General features: G+C 34.1%; 1 protein-coding gene and 1 pseudogene across 5 annotated transcripts; both read left to right on the forward strand.

The window, feature by feature from the left end:
• Positions 1-1,265: 1,265 nt before the first annotated feature.
• On the forward strand, positions 1,266-6,623 carry LOC116132224 (annotated as a pseudogene).
• A 3,691-nt stretch (positions 6,624-10,314) lies between these two features.
• On the forward strand, positions 10,315-16,168 carry LOC116132174 (pentatricopeptide repeat-containing protein At3g53170). Of its 5 annotated transcripts, none has more exons than XM_031417835.1 (5): positions 10,315-10,661; positions 11,656-12,496; positions 14,740-14,994; positions 15,336-15,433; positions 15,591-16,168. In XM_031417835.1, the coding sequence occupies exons 1-4, from the start codon at positions 10,359-10,361 to the stop codon at positions 15,356-15,358; spliced, it is 1,422 nt and encodes a 473-aa protein (XP_031273695.1). In that variant the 5' UTR covers positions 10,315-10,358; the 3' UTR covers positions 15,359-15,433; positions 15,591-16,168. The 5 variants fall into 5 exon arrangements, with proteins under 5 accessions (XP_031273695.1, XP_031273692.1, XP_031273691.1 ...); XM_031417832.1 differs by having other exon boundaries at positions 11,656-12,512; positions 14,756-14,994; positions 15,336-15,500; positions 15,591-16,167; XM_031417831.1 differs by having other exon boundaries at positions 15,336-15,500; positions 15,591-16,167.
• Positions 16,169-23,652: the final 7,484 nt, after the last annotated feature.

Genomic DNA, 23,652 nt, shown 5'->3' on the forward strand with positions numbered 1-23,652 from the left:
TTTGCCAAAGTGGGGTTAGCTACGAAAATGTTTGAAAACCTTAAGGAGGCTCTTTGTAATTTTCCCTTCAAACTATTATTAACATCTATATTTAAGTTGAGTTGTCGTGATAAGAGTAGCAAATGTAGAGAGCACATGAGATTGAACGGTTTCGCGAAGCATTTATGTGGGGTATGACTGTTGATACGTCAAGTGTGTTTCCTCCTACCGCATTGGCAATGCTTCATAAGACTTTTTGAAAAGGAGATGCTCCATGAAAAGAGAATGCAGAAGTCGTTAGAAGTCATTCTTTATAGTCAACGATAAAGAAAGGATTAGGTCATCATTGCATAAATTGTTGGGAGCTAGAGCCACTTCCCTAATGTGTCCATGGCTGGATGAAACTAGTAAACCTTGAGCCGATGAATGGCGTACGTGTAGACTTATCCCCTCTCATGTGTGATGTTGGGAGTGCCATACGGCTATTTCGCTATATTAAAACTCTAGGCTCATGACAAATGGTATCAACAATAATGTCGGGCAATTCATTTCAAATAAACTAAATTGAGCTAATTCAACTAATCAAGAGGTCCAGGTCCATCAATATGGGCCCGGGAAAGTTAGAAACTCTTCTGAGCTTGTATAATGAAGGCCCACCAATAGAATTTAATACAAAATTAAATATATTAATGAAACATATTTACACGTGACACCTTCGGGATCTCGAGGCAGTAAAGAATCCGATCGGGAGTGAACATTTTTTTTAATCTAATTTTTTTATTAATAAAAACAAATATTCGATGTTTGAAATGAGGTATAAAATTAGAAATATAACCTATGGTATTGGACTTTAGAGAGATATGAATTTGACCCATAATTATTCCTATGGACCTAGAAAGTTATACATAGGTAATGTGATTTAATGAACATAATTTTGACCACATAAATGAGCACATCATGTGCCAGCCAACCTATATATAATTTTTTTTATTCATTTGATTTTATATTTATATATATTAAAAAATGTAGGGGGCAGTGTTTTAAAAAAGGGTATAATAGTAATTAAGTAGAATTGGGGCGATGCAGCACAGCAGCCGAACCGATGAGAATCTTCTCTTGTCGTCGTCAAAGAAAAGATCGTTTTTCTCTAAGCTGTCAATTTTATACCCTTTCCCATACAGTATTTTTCACTTGTGAAATGTCTTAAATATCCTTCGGAAAAGAAAAACAGAATTTGCCCAGTATATGACATCATTAAGTCTATTTAGTTATGATTTGCACTCTGTATTTATTTTGAAGTGAATAAAATAGTATGCTGTTTTGTATTTGTGCTTGTCGATAGAGAAGTGTCTGTCTATATATGGTTTGTTTCTCTCAAGCCAGAGTCTCACTCTCTCTTCTGATTTATCGCCTCTGTTTCAGGCGCCCGCTCTCAACTTCTCTGCTTTTCAGGTAAAGCCTTCAATCTCGTCCGCTACATTTTCATAACAAACACGTTTTCCAAACTGTAGATTCCGTGTCACACACGTGATCATTTTTCGTTTTTCTGTTTTTTAAAATGATTCTGATTCTGATTCTGACTCTGATTCTGATTCTGATTCTATTGCTATTGTTTTTGGTTTCTTTTTTTAGATCGGAACTCAGCTAACAATGTCGAAGGCTGGCGCGTTGGATCTGGCTTCTGGCCTCGGTGGAAAGATTGACAAAAGCGAAGTTCTCTCCGCCGTTGAAAAGTACTTCATTTTTTGTTTTTTATGTACTGTTCAAAAGTGCTTTTACTTATGGAATTCACTTAGTTTAAGCCACGTTATGTACTCTTTAAAAAAAGAAAAAAAAAAAATAAGACCTATAATTGAGGCTCACATTTTGCATGCTTCTGAATATTATTTCGAAAGTGGTTGTAATCCTTAATAGTATTTCGAAAGTGATTGTAATCTGAAATTTGGCTTTGTACATTGAGCTTAAAGTGACTCTGATACTTTTTTAAACGAGATTCAGTTTTTGCATTTTTCTCTTTTAAATCAAAGGTCGATTTCCATTGGTTTGTGCACGCGACAAAGGGAAAAGGAAAGTGAAATCATTGATGCAGTCTTTTGTTTTTTAGCTTTATTTTTTTTATTTGCACTGAATTGGTATGTGATTCATGTAGATCTATGATTTTAATGTTTAATAGGCACTGATTTGATTAGCAATTAAAGAATGATATGTGGTCCCCAGCTGTTCACTGGTTAGAGTTCAGTGTCTTTCAAGTGCTGTTTATGTCTCTTCGTGTGCTTACTACTCAATTATGATAGGGTTGCGTATTGATCAATTATTAGAATTGTGACATCTATAATGCTAGGAAATTTAAAATTATAAATAAAAATAAAAAAAAAAAAAAAAAAACTCTATGTTGTCTGTTGAATGGTAGTTGTACTAATTGTACCCGTTAATTTTTCAAATGAATAAATAAGAGTGAAAGGACACATATCTTCTTCACATAATCACCTATCATTGTGTATACCAGGGGAACTGTGTATGAAAAAAGTTTATTGGTTGTTATTAGATCAAACCTATGAAATTTGCTCAAATAATTAGTATGAACATATCTCGGTTCATCGTGTAGGCCAAACAGTATCAGACTATGTAAAAAAGAAAATTGGAATTTCATTTTTGTGCTAAAGGTTGACAGTTTGTTTTTGGGTTTAATTTTATATTACTTTCTAATTTGAAATATATTGTGGTTTGTCCATTAGTCTTAAAACTCAGTTTGTTATTTTAGAGAGTGTGATAGAGTGAAAAAATGTGCCAATTCTGCAGCGTTCCTCATTGAAAATTAAACAAACTTCCAAAGAGTTTACAATTTAAAAAAAAAAGTGTTTTACTGTTTAAGGCTTGTCACTGTTTTATGTTTAGTGCTGGTGTGCTCTATTGAGCTAAGTGATGGAAAAACACATAACTGAATTAGATATGCATGACCAATCAGCTACATGGCATGAGGTGATTCTTTTGTGCTGAATACAATTGTAGTCCAAGTTTTCTGGACAACTTGGCATGTTATGCATGGTGTTTTAAGTTTTGTCTCTCCAAATTAGTATAGGTGTTCCTGAATTCTGTGATAAAAGTTTTAGCTTAATGATGCAGGTATGAGAAATATCATGTCTGTTATGGAGGTGAAGAGGAAGAGAGAAAAGCTAACTACACTGACATGGTATGAGAAGCTCTATTTAACCATGTTTGCTTCAAAATTATCCAACTTTGGCAGAATAATCATCTGTTATCAAATTGGTCTCTTTTGCTGTCTCTCAGTTACTGGCAACACATTTTCAATTAGCACTGTGTGATCTGAGCTTTTGCTTTTAAACTTTTTCTATACTATCATCTATAGCATGCTAAATGGTCATCTGGCCGTAAAGTGTTTGCTAGAATTTAGTTTTTCCTCATAATGGTTGTAAAATGTCCTTTGTGCGCAACATTTTTAATGGTCTCATTTGCAAGTTCAGGTAAATAAATATTATGATCTCGTAACCAGCTTTTATGAGTTTGGCTGGGGGGAGTCTTTCCATTTTGCACCGAGGTAATACTTTATTCTTTCCTGCAGTTAACACCAATAGAGACCGCATGCCTTTGCGGTGTTACTGAAAAAGTTATCATGACAATGATCTTAATTATTTCAGATGGAAAGGAGAGTCTCTTCGGGAGAGTATCAAGCGACATGAGCACTTCCTGGCTTTACAACTGGCCCTGAGACCTGGACAGAAGGTTTATACTGTTTTGTAAAGTACTGAAATATCAAGTGGAGAGATTTATTATTTTTTTTCATTTGGATTGGATTGTGACACAAGCTTATACTGGTATCATGTAGGTTTTGGATGTAGGTTGTGGAATTGGTGGACCATTGAGAGAAATTGCTCGTTTCAGGTGCTATTGACATTTATGCTTGAGCCTTTCTTTTGTCAGCTATCATTATCAGCTAATTAGTGAGCAACTGATATTATGCTTACGATTTGCACCTTACTTCTCATTAAGGCTCACTTCCATTAGATTGGGTTTTGCTTTGTTACCTTTGATGGATCCTGAATTCTTTGGCTGGCTGTATCCAATTTCATTAGGTTTTTAAATTTGCTTAGGAGTTTCAGTTGCTTTTATGATCAAATTTGTTCATGCTACATATCTTCAAGAAATATAAGAATTACTGGGCTACTCGGCTTAATGTCAGATAATTAAGTCTGCATCTCCAAAGTATTTGAATCCTTAAGAAGGGGCAACCTAATGTGAATAACAAAGTCTGCAAATTTTCGTCATTTTTTTTTTTTTTTTTTTAAAAAAAAACAAAAGTTTTGTTCTTAAGAGATGGCCCTCTTTGGTTATTTGCTGCAGCTCAACACAGTCACGGGTTGAACAACAATGAATATCAGATAACAAGAGGAAAGGTACATACTTTCTTTTCTAATTTTTTATATATGTGTTTGCAGTTGCCATTGCTGCTACAGATCCCTGTGACTAAATTTTTAAACTTCTGAAATTGTGAGTTTTTTACTTGCTTATGATGTTACAAGATTTGTTGCTCAAAACGGACTAAAAAACCGAATTGAGGAGTGGACAAAACCTGCAACTTGTAAAGGTGTTGTATATACCTTGGCCAAGCTAATGATTTTATCATTTAACTCTCTGTAGCACATTTTCCCTTTCTATTTTGTAATTCTTGTACATCAAAAGGTATTTAGATTAATAGAATGGTTTACAATTTGCAGTGATGAACTTCAGATTGCTGTTTTCTTTTCTAATGCAGGCTGACTTCATGAAAATGCCGTTTCCTGACAATAGTTTTGATGCTGTGTATGCAATTGAAGAACTGTCACGCACCAGATGCAGTATGTCAATTTAAGATTCGTATCTATCTCTACTGCCTTTGCTAAGATGGCAATTAGCTTCCTTGTGTGAGTGTGTGTGTGCATTTTCCTCGTTTCGTTATAACTTTATATTATTTCTCGACAGTATGGATGCTACAAAGAGGATTTACAGAGATATTAAAGCTGGCCACTGCTTTGCGCATATGAATGGTGCATGACTAATGCTTTTGATCCTCAAAATCAAGAACATCAGAAAATTAAGGTTGTATATCTCATAAAGATAAAGAAAACGCCTGCTTGTTATTGTTGTACTATGCCATGAGTGCTGTAATAAAGTTTCATTGACACAGGCTGAAATTGAGATTGGTGATGGCTTCCGACATCAGGTTGACCAGTAAAGTGCTTGAAGCTCTGAAACAAGCTGGTTTTGAGGCAAGACTGTTTATGCCTTTTAATTTAAATAACCTGTTTCAGTTTACCTTTTATGTTTATATTAGCACAAGGGCTGTGAAATGAATATATGTATTTTTTATTCATGAAGGTGTTGTGGGAGAAAGATCTTGCTGTTGACTCACCTCTCCCATGGTACTTGCCTTGGGATTAAACACCATTCACTAAGTAGCTTCCGCTAACTGCGTTGGTCGTTTCTTCACTAAAAAACATGGTAAAGATTGTGAATGCTAGCTTTCTGCTGTATATATTAATCCTAGAGAACCAATTTCTCAAAGAACTTGGTTATCTGAAACTAAGAATTTTGCCCTCCCATCTTGCTTATGTTGGCAGCTGACCAATTAGTATTTTCCCCTGTAGGTGTAAGGTCCTAGATTGCAGGACTAGCCCAAAGGGAAGTCAAAGGGTTCAAGTTTCTGGAGAAAGCTGCAGAAGGATTGGGTGCCGGTGGGAAGTCAGGGTTTTATTATATTTATATCATAATTTAATTTTTATCATATGTACTATTTTCCTTTTAGATCTTTACATACATCTCATAAAATGAAAGTCATGCTTGCTTGTCAAGTAGTATCATATAAATCCATTCAAGAAACACAATTCTTTTATATATACCAATTTACACAGGATTTTGAATCCACCAGGAGGTGCAATCTCAATCTTGAGTTCATTTAATTTAGTTCATATGTGGATGTTTAATTGTTGATTCCCTCCCTAGTCTACTGACATGATCTATAACTTGTCGCATCAGGAAAGAGATTTTCACTCCAATGTATTTCTTCGTGGCGGAAGCCACATTGACAGTCAGTAAATTGGGTGCAAACTGTTACTTAACTGCTGCTACTAGGAGGGTAGAGATGCAATTTATAATATGCATGACCTTGTTAGCAATCGTCCTGGTTTTTTGTGGTTGTTTGTTTGTATTAACTTTCTTGCCAATTTTCATTAGCTTGTTATGTGAAACTAAATGATTTCCCCGTTTGATTAAAGTCCCCTTCCCTGATTAAATCTGATGCTCTCATGTTTCCTCTTTTTCTATAGTGGGACATTTTGTGTATAAATTGGTACTTTGTTTTACGTTTTCCTGGTCATGTGCTCCCATGTGGCCATTTGGATTTTGTATATTATGGCCGTTTGTCAGTAACCTGTTGTCGACTGTTTGTTTGTTTTTGTTCAACTGGAGTACCGGTTTGCCTGGGCACTTCACCATTTTGATTAAGCGGCATATAATTTATTAGTATGGGGTTCCTTTCGGCCTCCCTGTTTTACAAATTTTGTGTTTATCACATTGTCCAACAGTGCCGTTTACTGAAGGGGGTTGGAAATATTGAGAGGCTTATGAATATAGCGTCAGAAAGTCCATGAATTTGGGCTTCTCATTATTAATGATGAACATAACTAATACTTGGTCAAAGAGTTTAGCCTTTGCAAGAAGATGCAAATAGAGGACAAATTCATAGCCATGTCACATTGCCTACCGTGAGCTGGAATGTAGCCAAAATAAGGCAAGATCATGACTTAGGCCGGCTAAATATCAAAGGAAGTTCCACACAAAGGACTGCCACAAAATGAACAAAAATGAATTAGTCAATTTGTGGCATTCACATTCAGCTAATCGATTACAAAGTCAAATTATGAACTCATTGTGCCCACCAATATGTACATATGGGAGCTCTAATATAAATTTATAATCTTTGAACCATTCGATAAGTGGATGAAAATTTAATTGAAACATCAAACAGTATAATCTAGTTGGCAAAGGTTGGCGGACATGAGTTGTCTGCTGTATTTTGAGGCTTGCCTTAGTATATTCTTTTGAATAAGGGAGCTTATTTCTTCAAATCACAGCTCAATCCAGAAAACTCATTTATAATTCTGGTAGTGAAACCAACTGCATTCCATGTAGTTGGAGCTGTCTACAGCTAGGCGTAGTAAAACAAGCCCGTAATTAATGAGAGAGTTGAAAAAGAACAAACATATTCAATTTCAATCAGACAATCACCCCGACACCCCTAGACCCATTCCACATTTTTTTTTTTTTTTAATTACAAAATTCAAGTATAGTTTTATTTGAAAGTTAATGTTGGTCGATTTAGATTAAGAAAGTAATTAAATTAAGTGTTCTAAAAATATTTCCTTAAAGAAAAATGTGAAATTGAATAAAATTTAAATTAATAAATTATTTCATTATTATATCGTTTATAATTTTTTCCAAAAATATTTCTTATATAATTTGATTTTTTATTATTTGATGAGAAATATTTCTTATTTAAAAATGACCAAAGCAGAGCCATTGCCACGGCCACCCCACCTCCACCTCAGCGATGTTAATGACTTAATGTTACCAAGCCGGTGGTTCCAATGGCTGCTCGTTTGGGCGTCGATACAAAGACCTCGTCTTCTGCTGTTATATCTATCAAATTTTCCATCAGTTTTTCGTGATTCTTGTATGTAATTCTTCTATATTACCTGTATACGAATTATTGTTTGTTTTCAATGTTTTTTTGCCTGGAAATTCCATTAAGGCATATAGATTCATGGAGAGATTAATTTGGTTACATTTCATAATCTTACCCTTATTTTGGTTGGTACATGTCGCATAATATTAACTAATGATTTGCCCTCTATTTGCAATCTCTTTATCAAATCAATGCCTTAAGGAATTTCCAGGCAAAAAGAAGCCATTAATACAAAGAATAATTGGTATACAAAGTAATATGTAAGAATTACGTATGAGAAATCAGGAACAACTGATGAAAATTCATAGATATCAATAGCAGAGAAGCGAGGTCTTTTGTATCAACTCCCGAACAGGCAGCCACTGTCGTAGTAGCACAGCGTCCCACCACCACTGGCGTAACATAACATCCCGGTGGTGGAGACGGCGACGGTAGCGGAGCCTCTGTTTTGTCATTGTTAGCCGGCGGGTGGTAGTAGCGAGGAGCCGTTTGTGGGCAGTGAGAGTGAAATCTTGGCTATTCTCACCCCGCGTCAAAATCTCCATGTATGCTCCCCATAATTAACTTTTGCCTTAATGAATCTTCTTTTCTCTTTCTTCTCTTTAATCTTTCTTGAAAGCGTACAGAATGAGGTAGAAGACGTCCCAACAGTGTCAATGGAGGTTATGTATTTTGTGAAGAAAGAATTCTAAATATTATATATATATATATATATATATAACTGGTTTACGCGTGGGGTTTGGTTAAAGTTTTCTGTATTGTTATTCAAGGGTTCTTTTTTTGCATATTTCCTATTGTGCGGTTATGTATTTTGTGTTTTGCATTTACAACCCCTATTTTGAGGTGTCACAACTCACAACAAGAGGTTTTCATATTTGCTCTTAAATCCCTAATAAGAAGATAAAAATGGGTGTATACATGATCAAATTTAGGAATGTCTGAAATGATTTTCCAAAATAATAAATTGTGACATTGTTTTATAAAAACAGTTTTAAATATCGAAGTTATATGTAATTAAAGGGTTTATTTACCATTATTTGTAGTTAGTTTCACTTCCTTTTCATAATTGTAGAGGATGGTTGTTTTTTTTTTTTTTTTTGGTTGAAACCATAGCCAAAACAATACAACAATAAAGTAGAAAAGTAACGAAAGACAATCGATTTACGTTGGTTAGTTTCCAATGAAGAAATTACGTCCAGCATTCAAATATAATAGTTTTATTGAGTTACAGAAATCTGCAGAATACAATAATGAAATCGACGGTTCACTCTTCCTCTCTATTTCTCATATTAGGTTTTTCACTATTACACTAAGGTAATAATAAATCTAATCACTTTTGGACTAAACTGTTGCATGCCCAAATATTTACAAACCAACTTCAAATCCATTTATTAATTGGACTTATTGCATCGTCGGTGTTAAACCCATACAAAGTATGAACAGCATCCAACAGTTTTTACCGTATCAGGATCTTTTAACTTAAAATTTTGTTTTAAATTGAATGATAAATTTTAGTGTTGGATATTTTGTAATCCAATGAATATGAGAAAGAGTTTGGAGATAGTTATTTATTTTTTGCCACCTCAAGAGCTCTGTTTTAAAAACCGGATTGGATCGGCCTGTCCGACCGGGACCCAACAGCAGCTTCTCTGGTTCAGTTCAGGTCTTAGGGGAGTTTTTGTAACATTTTAAAATTATAAAGGTTAATTTGTAATTTTATAGGAGTGTTTTGGAGATATGTCAAAAGTTTATGGATTAATTGGTAATTTTTTGGGGGATTTTTTAAATAAATAAAAATTTTAGGGACTAATTCAACTTTTTTATGGGAATTTTTGTAATATATTAAGATTTAAGGGATTAATAGTAAATTTTTAAAAATAAAATTGTCGTTGACGTCATCGGTCCAACTGGTTCACCCGTGACACGGGCAGTAAAACGGGTTGCCCTGCGGTCCAGGTTTTAAAACAAAAGAGTTCCTAAATCATTAGATTGTATTGAATCTAGAGCTAAAACTTGTGTAAAGAATTTAAGTTAAAAGATCGCAATCCCTAATCTTATCTCTTAAAAATCTATTAAAATGTTTTAATAAAATTAATATTTTTGATAGTCTCATCTTAAAATATAGGTGCATACCAGTTTTCATGAGCATTTATTAAATATAATTAATAAACATTTAATTTTGCGATTTCATAAAATGTCTAAAGTTGTTGTGATAAGTACATAATATTATGTAAATAAGATTAAAAAAAAAAAAAAAAATCCACTTCATGTAAATTATATGAAAAAAAAATTTCATGTTAGAAGTTAGGACTAAACCTTGTATTGATAGACAAGTTCAAAGAACTTTTGGCTATCACTACTAAGGAATTAAAATATAGGGGTCTAAGTGGAAAAAATAAAACTATTTGTACTTCAAAAAAATTAGGTGAACGAGAACAACCGCGTAAAGTCTTTCTATTAAGCAAGCCCAATAAAACTCATTCATGACGTCGAGGTCCTCAACTAATAACTATGCCCATTACAAGCCCAACAATCATCTGGCCTCAACTCATATCCTTCACTTGCGCTAACCCGTGTACTTGCATTCCCCACCACCACTATCACCCGGCACTTTAGGGAAAACTCTCTTATCCCCACTATCATGCGCCTCTCCCCTTCGATCACCGCATCACCCACCATCACCCCCACCACCTACTCACCCACTTTCCACAAAGAACGGCTTTTCACTATTCATTTTTCAAAACGGAACCCTGGCCCCGTCCAACAGACAGGGATACAGAAAGAGGCGAAGAAGGACTTGTCTAAGATATTAAGAACTGAATTTGCCATTAAAAACATTGAGAACAAAGTCAACTCCAAGAAGTACAACAATTTGTGGCCTAAAGCTGTTTTAGAAGCTCTTGATGAGGCCATAAGAGATAAAAAATGGGAACTTGCTCTCAAGGTTTGTACATCTCCTAAGTTTTTCTTTTCTGGGTGGTGTTACTTTTAAAGTTCTGGTGCATTTCTCTTTCAAAATTGATTTATTAACTGTACCGAAGCTGCTCATTCACACTGTTTTGTTAGATTTCTTCCATGTTTGATATTTCATAATGTAAGCATCCTAAAGCTTTTGTCATTAACTGTTGCATACATTACTCAAAAATTAATTGGTTTACTACAACATGAGAGAATTAAGATTGGGTTTGTTTTTACTTTTTGAATAAAGATAGCACCCTGTACACTTAGAATTCAGGACAATTGCAGTTACGATTCAATTTAATTGACATTGTTTAAATTTCTTAAGATAGAGGAATACTATTTCATTGGGGTAACCTTGTTCCCTGTAACTTAACAATTCTCTTTTAATGAACTTAAATATTATAGATAACTGTACAGATTACTAGGTTTCTGTTTTTTATCAGTAATGTTACAGGTTTCAGAATTTTATTTTCTGGTTGCTGAAATTTATTTTATACTGGCAATGTTTCTATTATTTTTATCAGAAGCATTTTTTAAATTGGTAACATTACCGGATTGCTCTCAAGGTTTGTTCTAATTTAGTTTTTGCTTGTCAGGGTTGTTGGGGAATTGTTACTTTAAAGTTTTGAAACAATTGTCTTTTGAAATGTGTTTATGAGTTTTATGTTTCTTTTTTGTGATGCCTGTTTTATTTGTGGGGCTTATAAATTGCTCTTGAAAATAGAAACAAATGCAATAGTTTGAATGTTAATATTTGAGAATTTTTTAAGTTGCATTTTTGGAGTTGAATTTTGTTTGGAAAGCTGAACTTTGTTCTGGCTCTTTAATCACTTCAGTTAAAGGGATGGTTCATAAGTTGCAATATGAAAGCTAAATGGATGGTTACTTGTGGACTTGGGAGTTTGTAATGTTTATATTATGTCAATATACTTCAGCGATATTGCTATTTTTGACATGAGAAGTGGTTTTCATTATAGATTTTTGGACTTCTTCGCAAGCAGCATTGGTATCAGCCAAGATGCCAAACATATACAAAGCTGTTAATGATGCTTGGCAAGTGTAAACAACCCAAGGAAGCTAGTTTGTTGTTTGAGGTCATGCTGTCTGAGGGCCTCAAACCAACTATTGATGTTTATACTGCTCTTGTGAGTGCTTATGGCCAAAGTGGTCTCATTGATGAGGCATTTTCTACTGTTGATGATATGAAGTCAGTCTCTGACTGCAAACCTGATGTATATACTTATTCTATTCTTCTTAACTGTTGCTCTAGATTTCATCAATTTGATCTCATTGAAAAAGTTCTTGCCGAGATGTCTTACTTGGGAATTGAATGTAGCATAGTCACTTACAATACAATTATTGATGGATACGGTAAAGCTAAAATGTTTGAAGAAATGGAGAGCTCATTGACTCAAATGGTTGAAAGCGGCAGTTGTCTCCCGGATGTTTTCACGTTCAATTCTGTGATCTCTGCTTATGGGAATAGTGGGCAGATTGAGAAAATGGAGAAATGGTATGATGAATTTCAGCTTATGGGAGTAAAGGCTGACATTAAAACGTTTAATATCCTAATTAAATCATATGGAAAAGCAGGCATGTATGAGAAAATGAAGACTGTTATGGATTTCATGCAGAAAAGGTTCTTCCACCCTACAGTTGTTACTTATAATACCATTATTGAAATATTCGGGAAGGCTGGCGATGTTGAGAAGATGGATGAATATTTCAGGAAAATGAAGCATCTAGGCATGAAGCCTAATTCTATTACTTATTGCTCTCTTGTTAGTGCTTATGGTAAAGCTGGGCTCATAATGAAAGTTGATTCAATTTTGAGGCAGGTAGAGAATTCTGATGTGATTTTGGATACTCCTTTCTTCAATTGCATCATCAGTGCCTATGGCCAGGCTGGTGATGTAGAAAAGATGGGCGAGTTGTTTTTGGCAATGAAAGAGAGGCATTGCACACCTGACACTATCACCATTGCTAGTATGATCCAAGCGTACACTGCCCAAGGCATGACTGAGGCTGCTCAAGAGTTGGAAAGTAAGATGATTAGTATGAAGGACAATTCAGGTATCTTGCCATACTTTCTACAGTCTAATAATTGTATTATTTACTGGTTATTGAGGGTTATTTATCATTGTTAACCCTACTATTAGCAGCAATTACCTATTTGTTTGATGGTATGGGGTGTGCACATTGAGATTTCTGGTTAGAGAAACGAAGAGTTTATAATTTAGTGGGCACTAAATGCGGTTGGGTGGTAAAGTGTTGGCCATGCTCCTCAAAGGGTGTAGACTGCTGGGGATAAAAGAACTTATCTAAATTTCAAGATGTAGTGAAATTTAGTCTCAGTAAATTCATTTTCATATTGCATATTTGGATTAACCTTGTATGTTATTGCCTTTGCTTAGGTACAAAGTTGATCGGATGCTAATTTGATCGTTATAGAAGAAGAGCAAACTTCATAATTGGACAAATGAAACATCCAGAATGGTCAGAACCAAGGAAGGTATTTTGCTGGCTTATGTCCACTCTCAGAGATTTATGTGCTCCCTTTTAACCTCTTTTAATTGAAGGTAACTATAGTATATTGACAGACATTGCATGCATTTCTGGTTTTATGATATCATTCCTGATATGAAGCATATATTATTTTTACTTATCAGAAGCTGACAGCTTTGAGAGGCCCGATTTATATTTGAACTAAGCTCATGAAACATCACCAAGAGCTCAACGAGACAGCACCTGTTATACTACGCCCGGATATGGAATAATGGAAGAACACCAGTATTCTCTTATGGTAGAATCCAATTCTGGAATTTGCCTCTGTGCACAAGCATGAGACTTTTTCACTGGCAATTGTGTTAAATCATGGTCCAAACAATTTGAAAAAGAGAGGAAAAGGATTGGCATATGTAGGTTGCGTACCGCGTATAGAATGATTGTATAAAATGATTTTATTCGTAAATTGGAATATTTTGTACTAAAGCTTTATGGAACGAGTTCAGCAAATGAAGTTATTTGGTGTATATATTTTGGGCAATACTACACTTACAACTCAATTTCACAAACTATCTCTCATAATCCCAACGTAACAGTTTGTAATTGATCAACTCGCAAATGGATTTTATCTACTCGATGTATGTCCTGCCTACTCGCTATGAGTCTGGTCTGTCTAATTGCAAGCTATTACGTCGGAGTTGTGAGAGAAAGTTTATAAGATTGGGTTACGAGTCAATCTTTATAGGCATATTTTTGGTTGCTTTGTATCCTGATATTTGGTCAAATTATGACTTTTTATGTTGCTTTTTGCAAGACCAAATTTAAGAAAGAATCTGGGTTTTGTCTCAAGTTTTTCAGTCCAAAAAAGTAACAATAAAGATTAATTCACAATTCAATTTTATAAACTTTCTTGTACAATCCTGACGTGATAGTTCGCAATTGGATAGACGAAACCCATAACGAATCACATTAGGATTATAAGAGAAAGTTTGAGATTAGATTATATGAGAGAAAGTTTGAGATTAGGTTATAAATGTAATCTTGTCGGAAAGTTTACTGAACTTCTGGTTGTGGTAATGGACCCGTCTATTTCGAAAATCATATTAATAATAATTATTTTAAGATATTTTATCAATTAATTAATATTTAACTCTCAATTCCAAAATTGAAAATCCCAGAGACCATGTGTGAAAAGGGGTTGCACTAGGACCTTCCATCTTAAAATCAAAAAGAGCTTCTGACTGTAGCCATTAACTGTGACCATAACTTGAAGAAAACCCAAAACCCATTTGGAGAAACCATCATTACAAAGCTGAAAATTTGAGCAATGTCCTTGAAAATTAAGTGCTTCCAAGCTAGATAGGAAGACTAAAGTCAACTCTAATAACTTGTTTGGTAAGTCTTTGAAGCTGATCATGAATTGATTAGTTAGTTTACAAAAAAAAAAAAAGTGATTAAATAAAAGCCATAATAATAGCTTAATTGACCACCCATGTTCTTGAAACTCAAGTCCTTGATGAAATGAAATCCAAGACTTTGGGACAAGAAGANGAAAGTTGATTCAATTTTGAGGCAGGTAGAGAATTCTGACGTGATTTTGGATACTCCTTTCTTCAATTGCATCATCAGTGCCTATGGCCAGGCTGGTGACGTAGAAAAGATGGGCGAGTTGTTTTTGGCAATGAAAGAGGGGCATTGCACACCTGACACCATCACCATTGCTAGTATGATCCAAGCGTACACTGCCCAAGGCATGACTGAGGCTGCTCAAGAGTTGGAAAATAAGATGATTAGTATGAAGGACAATTCAGGTATCTTGCCATACTTTCTACAGTCTAATAATCGTATTATTTACTGGTTATTGAGGATTATTTATCATTGTTAACCCTAGTATTAGCAGCAATTACCTATTTGTTTGATGGTATGGGGTGTGCACATTGAGATTTCTGGTTAGAGAAACGAAGAGTTTATAATTTAGTGGGCACTAAATGCGGTTGGGTGGTAAAGTGTTGGCCATGCTCCTCAAAGGGTGTAGACTGCTGGGGATAAAAGAACTTATCTAAATTTCAAGATGTAGTGAAATTTAGTCTCAGTAAATTCATTTTCATATTGCATATTTGGATTAACCTTGTATGTTATTGCCTTTGCTTAGGTACAAAGTTGATCGGATGCTAATTTGATCGTTATAGAAGAAGAGCAAACTTCATAATTGGACAAATGAAACATCCAGAATGGTCAGAACCAAGGAAGGTATTTTGCTGGCTTATGTCCACTCTCAGAGATTTATGTGCTCCCTTTTAACCTCTTTTAATTGAAGGTAACTATAGTATATTGACAGACATTGCATGCATTTCTGGTTTTATGATATCATTCCTGATATGAAGCATATATTATTTTTACTTATCAGAAGCTGACAGCTTTGAGAGGCCCGATTTATATTTGAACTAAGCTCATGAAACATCACCAAGAGCTCAAAAAGACAGCACCTGTTATACTACGCCCGGATATGGAATAATGGAAGAACACCAGTATTCTCTTATGGTAGAATCCAATTCTGGAATTTGCCTCTGTGCACAAGCATCAGACTTTTTCACTGGCAATTGTGTTAAATCTTGGTCCCAAATAATTTGAAAAAGAGAGGAAAAGGATTGGCATATGTAGGTTGCGTACCGCGTATAGAGTGATTGTATAAAATGATTTTATTCGTAAATGGGAATATTTTGTACTAAAGCTTTATGTAACGAGTTCAGCAAATGAAGTTATTTGGTGTATATATTTTTTTAGGTAATACCACACTTACAATTCAATCTCACAAACTATCTTTTACAATCCCGACGTAGCAGTTCACAATTGGTCAACTTGTAAATATGTCTTATCTATTCGTTGTGGGTCCTGCTTACTTGTTATGGGTCTAGTCTGTCTAATTGCAAGCTATCACGTTGGAGTTGTGAGAAAAAGTTTGTAAGATTGAGTTATGAGCCAATCTTTCTTGGTATATTTTTGGTTGCTTTGTATCCTGATATTTGGTTAAATTATGATTTTTTATGTTGCTTTTTGTAAGACCAAATTTAAGAAAGAAATTGGGTTTTGTCTCAAGTTTTTTAGTCCAAAAAATTAATAATAAAGATTGGTTTACAACCCAATCTTACAAACTTTCTTGTACAATCTCGACGTGATAGTTCGTAATTGGGCAGACGAGACCCATAACGAATAGGTGAAACTCATTTGTGAGCTGACTAATTGCGAATTACCATATCAGGTTATGATAGAAAGTTTGAGATTGGATTATAAGTGTAGTATCGTGGGAAAATTACTTGAACTTGTGTGCCGTGGGAAATGGACCCGTCTAATTTGGAAATCATATTAATAATAATTATTTTAAGATATTTTATCAATTAATTAATATTTAACTCTCAATACCAAAATTGAAAATCCCAGAGACCATGTGTGAAAAGGGGTTGCACTAGGACCTCCCTTCTTAAAATCAAAAAGAGGTTCTGACTGTAGCCATTAACTGTGACCATAACTTGAAGAAAACCCAAAACCCATTTGGAGAAACCATCATTACAAAGCTGAAAATTTGAGCAATGTCCTTGAAAATTAAGTGCTTCCAAGCTAGACAGGAAGACTAAAGTCAACTCTAATAACTTGTTTGGTAAGTCTTTGAAGCTGATCATGAATTGATTAGTTAGTTTACAAAAAAAAAAAAGTGATTAAATAAAAGCCATAATAATAGCTTAATTGACCACCCATGTTCTTGAAACTCAAGTCCTTGATGAAATGAAATCCAAGACTTTGGGACTAGAAGAACAAGAAGACTAGGTACAAGTAGTGGAGGGTCAATTCCAAGGACTTGTTTGGTAAGTATTTGCGGCTTTTAATCATTATACCAACAATTTCTACTTAATGAAAACAAATTGTATTAGACTACTTCACTAAGTCTTTTTGCGTACCAAAATAAAACTATAATACAAGAATGGAATGGAAACCCCTATTCTTAGAAGCATTAATTACAACGTGAATTTATTAGATTGATTTAATAGATCCAACTATCTCATTAATCATAAAAAAAGAGAATAATACCAACTGGGATTTTATCTTTTAGTTTAACCGTGTCTCATCGTTTGAATATATTCTGTATTTACTTTTAAATAAGGGTTTGTATTAGTTTCGATCGACAGATTTATTGTATAATTATTCGAGGGTATTCATAGAACCAACGGATTTATCCCCCACCCCCACCGCCACCGCCCCCCACATCACGCATAGAATTGTCTCTTTTCCACATCCACTATCGCCACTATTGCTTTAAACCTTTGAAGTATAAGCTAGTTTCCAATAAAAATTAGTACATATCTCTTTCAAACATTCCACTTCCTGGCAACTTGGAAAGTTATTCATATCCCTCTTTAATTATGCTCTTTTTCCATTCCAAGTTCCCTCAATAATGCCCTCTTTTGAACCCATCGTGGCGGTATTTAGCATTTGATAGTATATGTAAAATGCTGCTAGTAAAAGGCACTATGCTTTTAGCTGCTAGAAGTGGAAGAGAATAATGTACCATTTAGAACAACAAGACCTATAACTTCTTAGTTTCCCATTGAAGACATATAATATAAGGTGATGAATGACCTCTAGAATCTTTATTTTTTTGGGTGTAGTTGGAAAGCAACTTCACCTCCACCTCACACCATTTATTCTATTTTACTAGTTCTTTGCGTATGCAAACTTCAAGTTGTGTAAGCATTTCCATGGGTGATTGTTGGGCTATTCCACCAATTTGAACCACCACAGGGTGGCTTGGATAAAAGGGTAAAGGAGTTCAATGAGCTCCTGAGTTCGGTCTTCATAGGCGTTAATAGGATTGACCACTAAGAGTTTTACTTGATCGTCAACTTCAAGCCTTAGGGATTAATTGAGGTCGCACAAGTTAACTCGTATAATATATTATATATATAATATATATCCACCAATTTGAGCAAGTACACATATTCTGGACATGGGTTTTGGTAGAATATAGCACCATTCATACTTAGCTATTCAAAAAGTTTGATATATATTAAAGATATCTTGATATTTATATATATCCACCAATTTGAGCAAGTACAACATATTTTGGACATGGGTTTGCAAGAATAGCACCATTCATACTTAGCTATTCAAAAATTTTGATATATATTAAATATCTTGATATTATATATATCTATATATATTATCCACCCAATTTGAGCAAGTACAACATATATTGGACATGGGTTTGCAAGAATATAGCACCATTCATACTTAGCTATTCAAAAAGTTTGATATATATTAAAGATATCTTGATATATATATATCCACCAATTTGAGCAAGTACAACATATTCTGGACGTGGTTTTGTAGGAATATAACACCATTCATACTTAGCTATTCAAAAAGTTTGATACATATTAAAAAATATCTTGATATATATATCCACCAATTGGAGCAAGTACAACATATTCGAGACATGGGTTTGCAGGAATATAGCACCATTCATACTTAGCTACTCAAAAAGTTTGATATATATTAAAGATATCTTGAATTATCACTTCACTTTGATATCTAAGTCTAATAATATGTGAGATTGAGGTGACTTATTAATTAAGAATAAAATAATAAATGATACGCGAGACTTCAAATATCATACTTTTGACTATTCTGATATCATATTAAGTTTGACGTGATATGATAAGATGGTTTAATTGAATAAACATACCTTCCAAATTAAACCCATTTTAAAAAAAAATCATAAGAGCCCGTAAAATTAAATTTAAAAACATTTCAAATTTAGGGTATGGTAAATTAGTATGGACAAGAGAAACATCATTTATAGTAAGGTTGGTCCAATGTCATGTTAAGTAGCATAAATATAAAACCATGTTGTTCCCTCTTGTTTGTTCATTGTTGGGGTATAATTGGTGTTTGTTTGTGAAAATATCTTTTCATTTCCGTATATATTGTCTGTTTTTGTTAAAGTTATGTTTGCATTTTATATAGTTAGGTTAAACATGATCACATTAACTCTACGTGGAGATCGCGTAGCAGAAAGCATTCATTCGAGATTAATAATATAGGAATGAAATCACACCACACAAAGAAACATGATATTTGCATAGTTTATCATAACCCGCTTCATCCACAGATGAGAGAAATATACTATAGTTTGATGAACATGATATACAAAAGTACACAACACCATAACTCCGGTACATAATAAACGGAGTAGAAACAATCTTAGTTTCTATTCACGCTCACCCCAATACTTAGAATTGAAACAATCACAGTTTCTAAGACACTCTACTCATGGTGTTTAATAACACTTATATCAAATACTTTGTATTCTCTCATTCTCTCGTAACCTTGAATTGATTTAAGGTATGAAGCAATGTGATGACAAGTACATTGATAACACTTAAACTTAACAATCACAATTCACGTTGAAACATAAAATTTTCCAAATATCAACTTATGATTGATAAATGGGCTTTGAATAAATAAGCTTTGGGTATAACTCACTCTTAAAAACTAGGTTAATTGAGAAGTGATTCTAATCACGTATACAATATTAACCCTATCAAATTAGCGATTTGAAACAAATACATAATAATAAAATAGACTTAGCCTGAATCACAATTCACAAACCCACAAAACAAAAGAAAACAAAATGAGATGATCAGTTCAGAAATTAATCAGCAGCTTTTTTCTGTCTATTTTTTGTCGTTGAAAATGGATAAAGAACACACAAACCAAAACAAAAACAAAAATTTGATCGGTTACCAAATTCAAATTCTATTCTAGGTATAATATCCCTCTCTCCTTCCTTTATCACTTTATCTCCAAGTGAATATCAGCCCTGCATCCATTATTTATTTATTATTTTTATTTAACAGGATAAATTTTTATATGACAAGATAATTTTATTAATAGGAAAAGAATTTTACCCTTTAATTTAATTCTTTATAATATTTGAAAATAATGCATATACTTAGATAAAACTTTGTCACGAGCCTAGATTATCAACACAACGGGTTGATTCGTATGGCATCCCAATATCACACTTGAGAGGGAGTAAATCTATACGTCCGTCAGTCATTAGCTTGAGGTTTATTAGTTTTGTCGTGTCGTGAACTAATTAGAGAAACGTCGGAATGATTTGATTTTTTTTTTTTTTATTGTCGACTATGAAAAAATGATTTTCTAAAAGCACGCCCTTTTCATATATCGTATCCTAAATAAAGATGATAATTTCTCAAAAAGTTTTTGTGTTGACAAAATCTGATTGACAAAACCGCCTTACGTGTCACTTCAAGAGTGGTGGGTGAGTCATCTAGTCCCAGGATTCATGGCGGATCTTAAAGACTAAACCTTATCTTTGTCCAAAATCTAAATGACTGCCACGTGTTAGGCACGTTTTGCTAATAATAAATCACGTTTCCGGCGGCCATCCAAATCTTTTTAGCTTTTGTGAAACAAAAAATTGAACCAAATTTCTTTAATTACCAACTAATTAAAATTTTTAAACATTATTATATTAATGGTTTATTCCTTTTATAATCAAATTTTGATTATAAGTTATGGTCTAATTTAATTATATATTATTTATCCTATGATATATATAAAGGTGGCTAGTGGGTATATATCAAGATTTATGAAGGTATGCATTTGTTATTGTTGAATTATAAGCACTATTGCACTGATGACAAATGAAATGAGAATTGATAAGGTTAATAACACTGACTCTCCCTGGGGTTTCGGTTTATAACATAACGTATATAAAAGATGGCAAGAATAACATATAGACCCTAGAAGTTAATAGTTGTTAGGGTAGTTTTAACTTAATAGTGTCGTTTTACTATGTAAAGTCCATTTTGTCCTTATGTATTAACCGACAATCGACATAGTCACTTCACTTTCACCACCATCCTCCTTCGGCAAGCAAAGACACCATCACACCACCACCGCTACCATTTGATTTCCCACTCGCCAATCCATATGTATTCGTCATCTGTTTAACATTCTCAATTTTTTCTTTTAATTTTTTTTTTCCTTTTGAAATTACACTTTTACCCATATTCTATTTACTTAATTGTAACAAATGCTTCCGTCTGGGGAGTATATGTTACTCTGTTGATGCGTGATTTTGACACCAACAATTTCGTACATTCAAAGTGCTAAGAAGTTACACATGAGGTGATTGTGAGATGTGTTTATGGTGCAGTGATGATGCTTGTTAGTTAGTACGTAAATAATTAGTTGACAAGAGAGAGTTCTAGAGTGGTTCGGATGTTGTGATCAAGTCTTACGTCCACTGTTTTTGTATTATGGTTTCTTTTGTGATCGCTAATGAAGATTACAATGAGTGTGATCTCTTGTGATTACAAGTGTTTGAAGTATTATAAGAGAATGATAAGCTAGTCTCTTTCTAGTAGTGTGTCTTTGCTTGTGTGAATTCGATAATCGATCTCGCTGTGAGGAATGAAGCTGCTATTTATTAGGGGTGTTCAAAAGAACCGGTTGGAACCGGAACCGGCGGGTACCCTGAGTTTGGTTCCGGTTCCTACCCAGAACCAGTCGTCAATGGGTAGGTTCCGGTTCCAAATTTTTGGAACCGTTACTGTGCGGTTCCAGTTCCGGTTCCTATAGTTAGGAACCAGAACCGCAACCAGGAACCAGGAACCGAGACTAATATAAAATAAAATTAAAGATTAGGGGAGTTAATATAAACTTTTGTAGAAAAAGTAATGTGAATACATTTATATTTATATTTCATAACATTTAAAGTAAGTTGGTTTGACTTTTGAGAATCTACCTTTACAAAGTAATGGAGTTTGTAATTTTGAATTTATAATTTGTAATTTTATTGTTGTTAACAAGTGCCATGTGGGGGGTATTTGTAAGTTTTTAAAGGTTTTTTTGCCATTTTAAAAACTTTTGGGGGGTCATGAATTTTACAGGGTACCCAGAACCGGAACCAGAACCGTTTGTTACAAGTTCTGGTTCTGGGTACCTAGGAATCGGAACCGTCAGTTCCGGTTCTGGTTCCAAATTTCAAGGAACCGTTGGTTCCGGTTCCTTCAAAAAGTGTAGGGTACCCGGAACCGAACACCCCTACTATTTATAGTCTTTTTAGCTCAAGGTAATTAGTGCTTTTATAAGTTGCCTTGATTTGGTAAAAATCTTCCGTTCCTCTAATTCGTTGAGAGCTTTCATCCATATCCTTAAATTAAATGAGATTTCAGCAGATGGCTGCACAAAATATCCTTCTGAGTTGGTTAAAGATCAGACAACTAACATTGTTTGTCTTCACGCGCGTGTTGAATCCTGGTTGGTGGAGATGCATGTTGAGAGCTGATTGGTGAAGAAGTCTGTTGGGTCTTGATTTGTGAAGGTAATTTCAGCATATATTTTAGGCATAACATACCCTAACCATCTTTTTTACGTGATTTGTTATATACATAAACCTTAAGGGGTGTCAACGTTATTAACCCAAATTGATGTGTACATATATTTCCACTTTTCTAGGGATAATATTTCAAATCATGCTATTTATCCATGGTGAGCAAAATCAATATGATGATAAAGACACATGAATATCAACTTAAGCCAAACTTATGATAAGCATCCACTAATCCCAAAATGTGAACTAGAGTAATATTCTAAAGGGTTTTTATCATATAAACGGAAATAAATAGTATCGAACTCACAAGTTGTAATGTTACACATTTTAAATAGAATATAAACTGACGTATTATATTGTGTAACGTTTGTATTTCCCTTATTATATGAGTAATGTTACAGTTACCGAAGGATACGTACCAAATTTATGCACTGAATAACGTGATGCAATCCTGACCGTTGATTTATTATAAGTTAATATTAATCAACGATCAAGATTTTACTATATCATTCGGTACATGGATTTAATATGTAATTTTTTGTAGCTCTATCATTTTTTATATTATATATCACTTGGGAGGATAGTTTACTATTATGTGTAACTTGTAAACTCGGACTGTCCTAGTCCCGACCCAAGTTGGATCTAAACCAAAATTCAAATCTTACTTATCGAATATCAACTTGCAAGAGTTGTGAACTCGGATCGTTCTAAACCCGACCCATTATGATATCGAACAATCCTAGCATCATGGGATATTTCAAATATTACAGGCTGTTGCCAATGTGGAAATAACAGGCCTAGTACAATTCCTTCCAATTTCATTGTAATTTTGACCGTTGACTATACCACTCAATCAAAGTTGACAATCTTTGACCAGGATTTCGCTGTCACTGCTCAACTGACAACTCGCATGTAACTAGCCAGCCGTCGTATAACCCGAAAAAGAAATAAAAAAAATAAATATGAAATAAATATCATTCACACGTGTGTAATAAATTCGTCACGTGTGGACATTAATTTCCGCCATATCCCGAGGAGACACACAACGCTC

Source organism: Pistacia vera, unplaced genomic scaffold (assembly GCF_008641045.1).
Source record: "Pistacia vera cultivar Batoury unplaced genomic scaffold, PisVer_v2 Contig25, whole genome shotgun sequence".
In the NCBI taxonomy this organism is placed as follows: domain Eukaryota; kingdom Viridiplantae; phylum Streptophyta; class Magnoliopsida; order Sapindales; family Anacardiaceae; genus Pistacia; species Pistacia vera.

Coding starts and splice junctions, on each gene's coding strand:
- LOC116132174 (XM_031417835.1), top strand. CDS start 10,359: ATGCGCCTCTCCCCTTCGATCACCGCATCACCCACCATCACCCCCACC. Junction 10,662..11,655: donor AATGGGAACTTGCTCTCAAG/GTTTGTACATCT, acceptor TTTTCATTATAG/ATTTTTGGACTTCTTCGCAA. Junction 14,995..15,335: donor TAGTATGAAGGACAATTCAG/GTATCTTGCCAT, acceptor GCCTTTGCTTAG/GTACAAAGTTGATCGGATGC.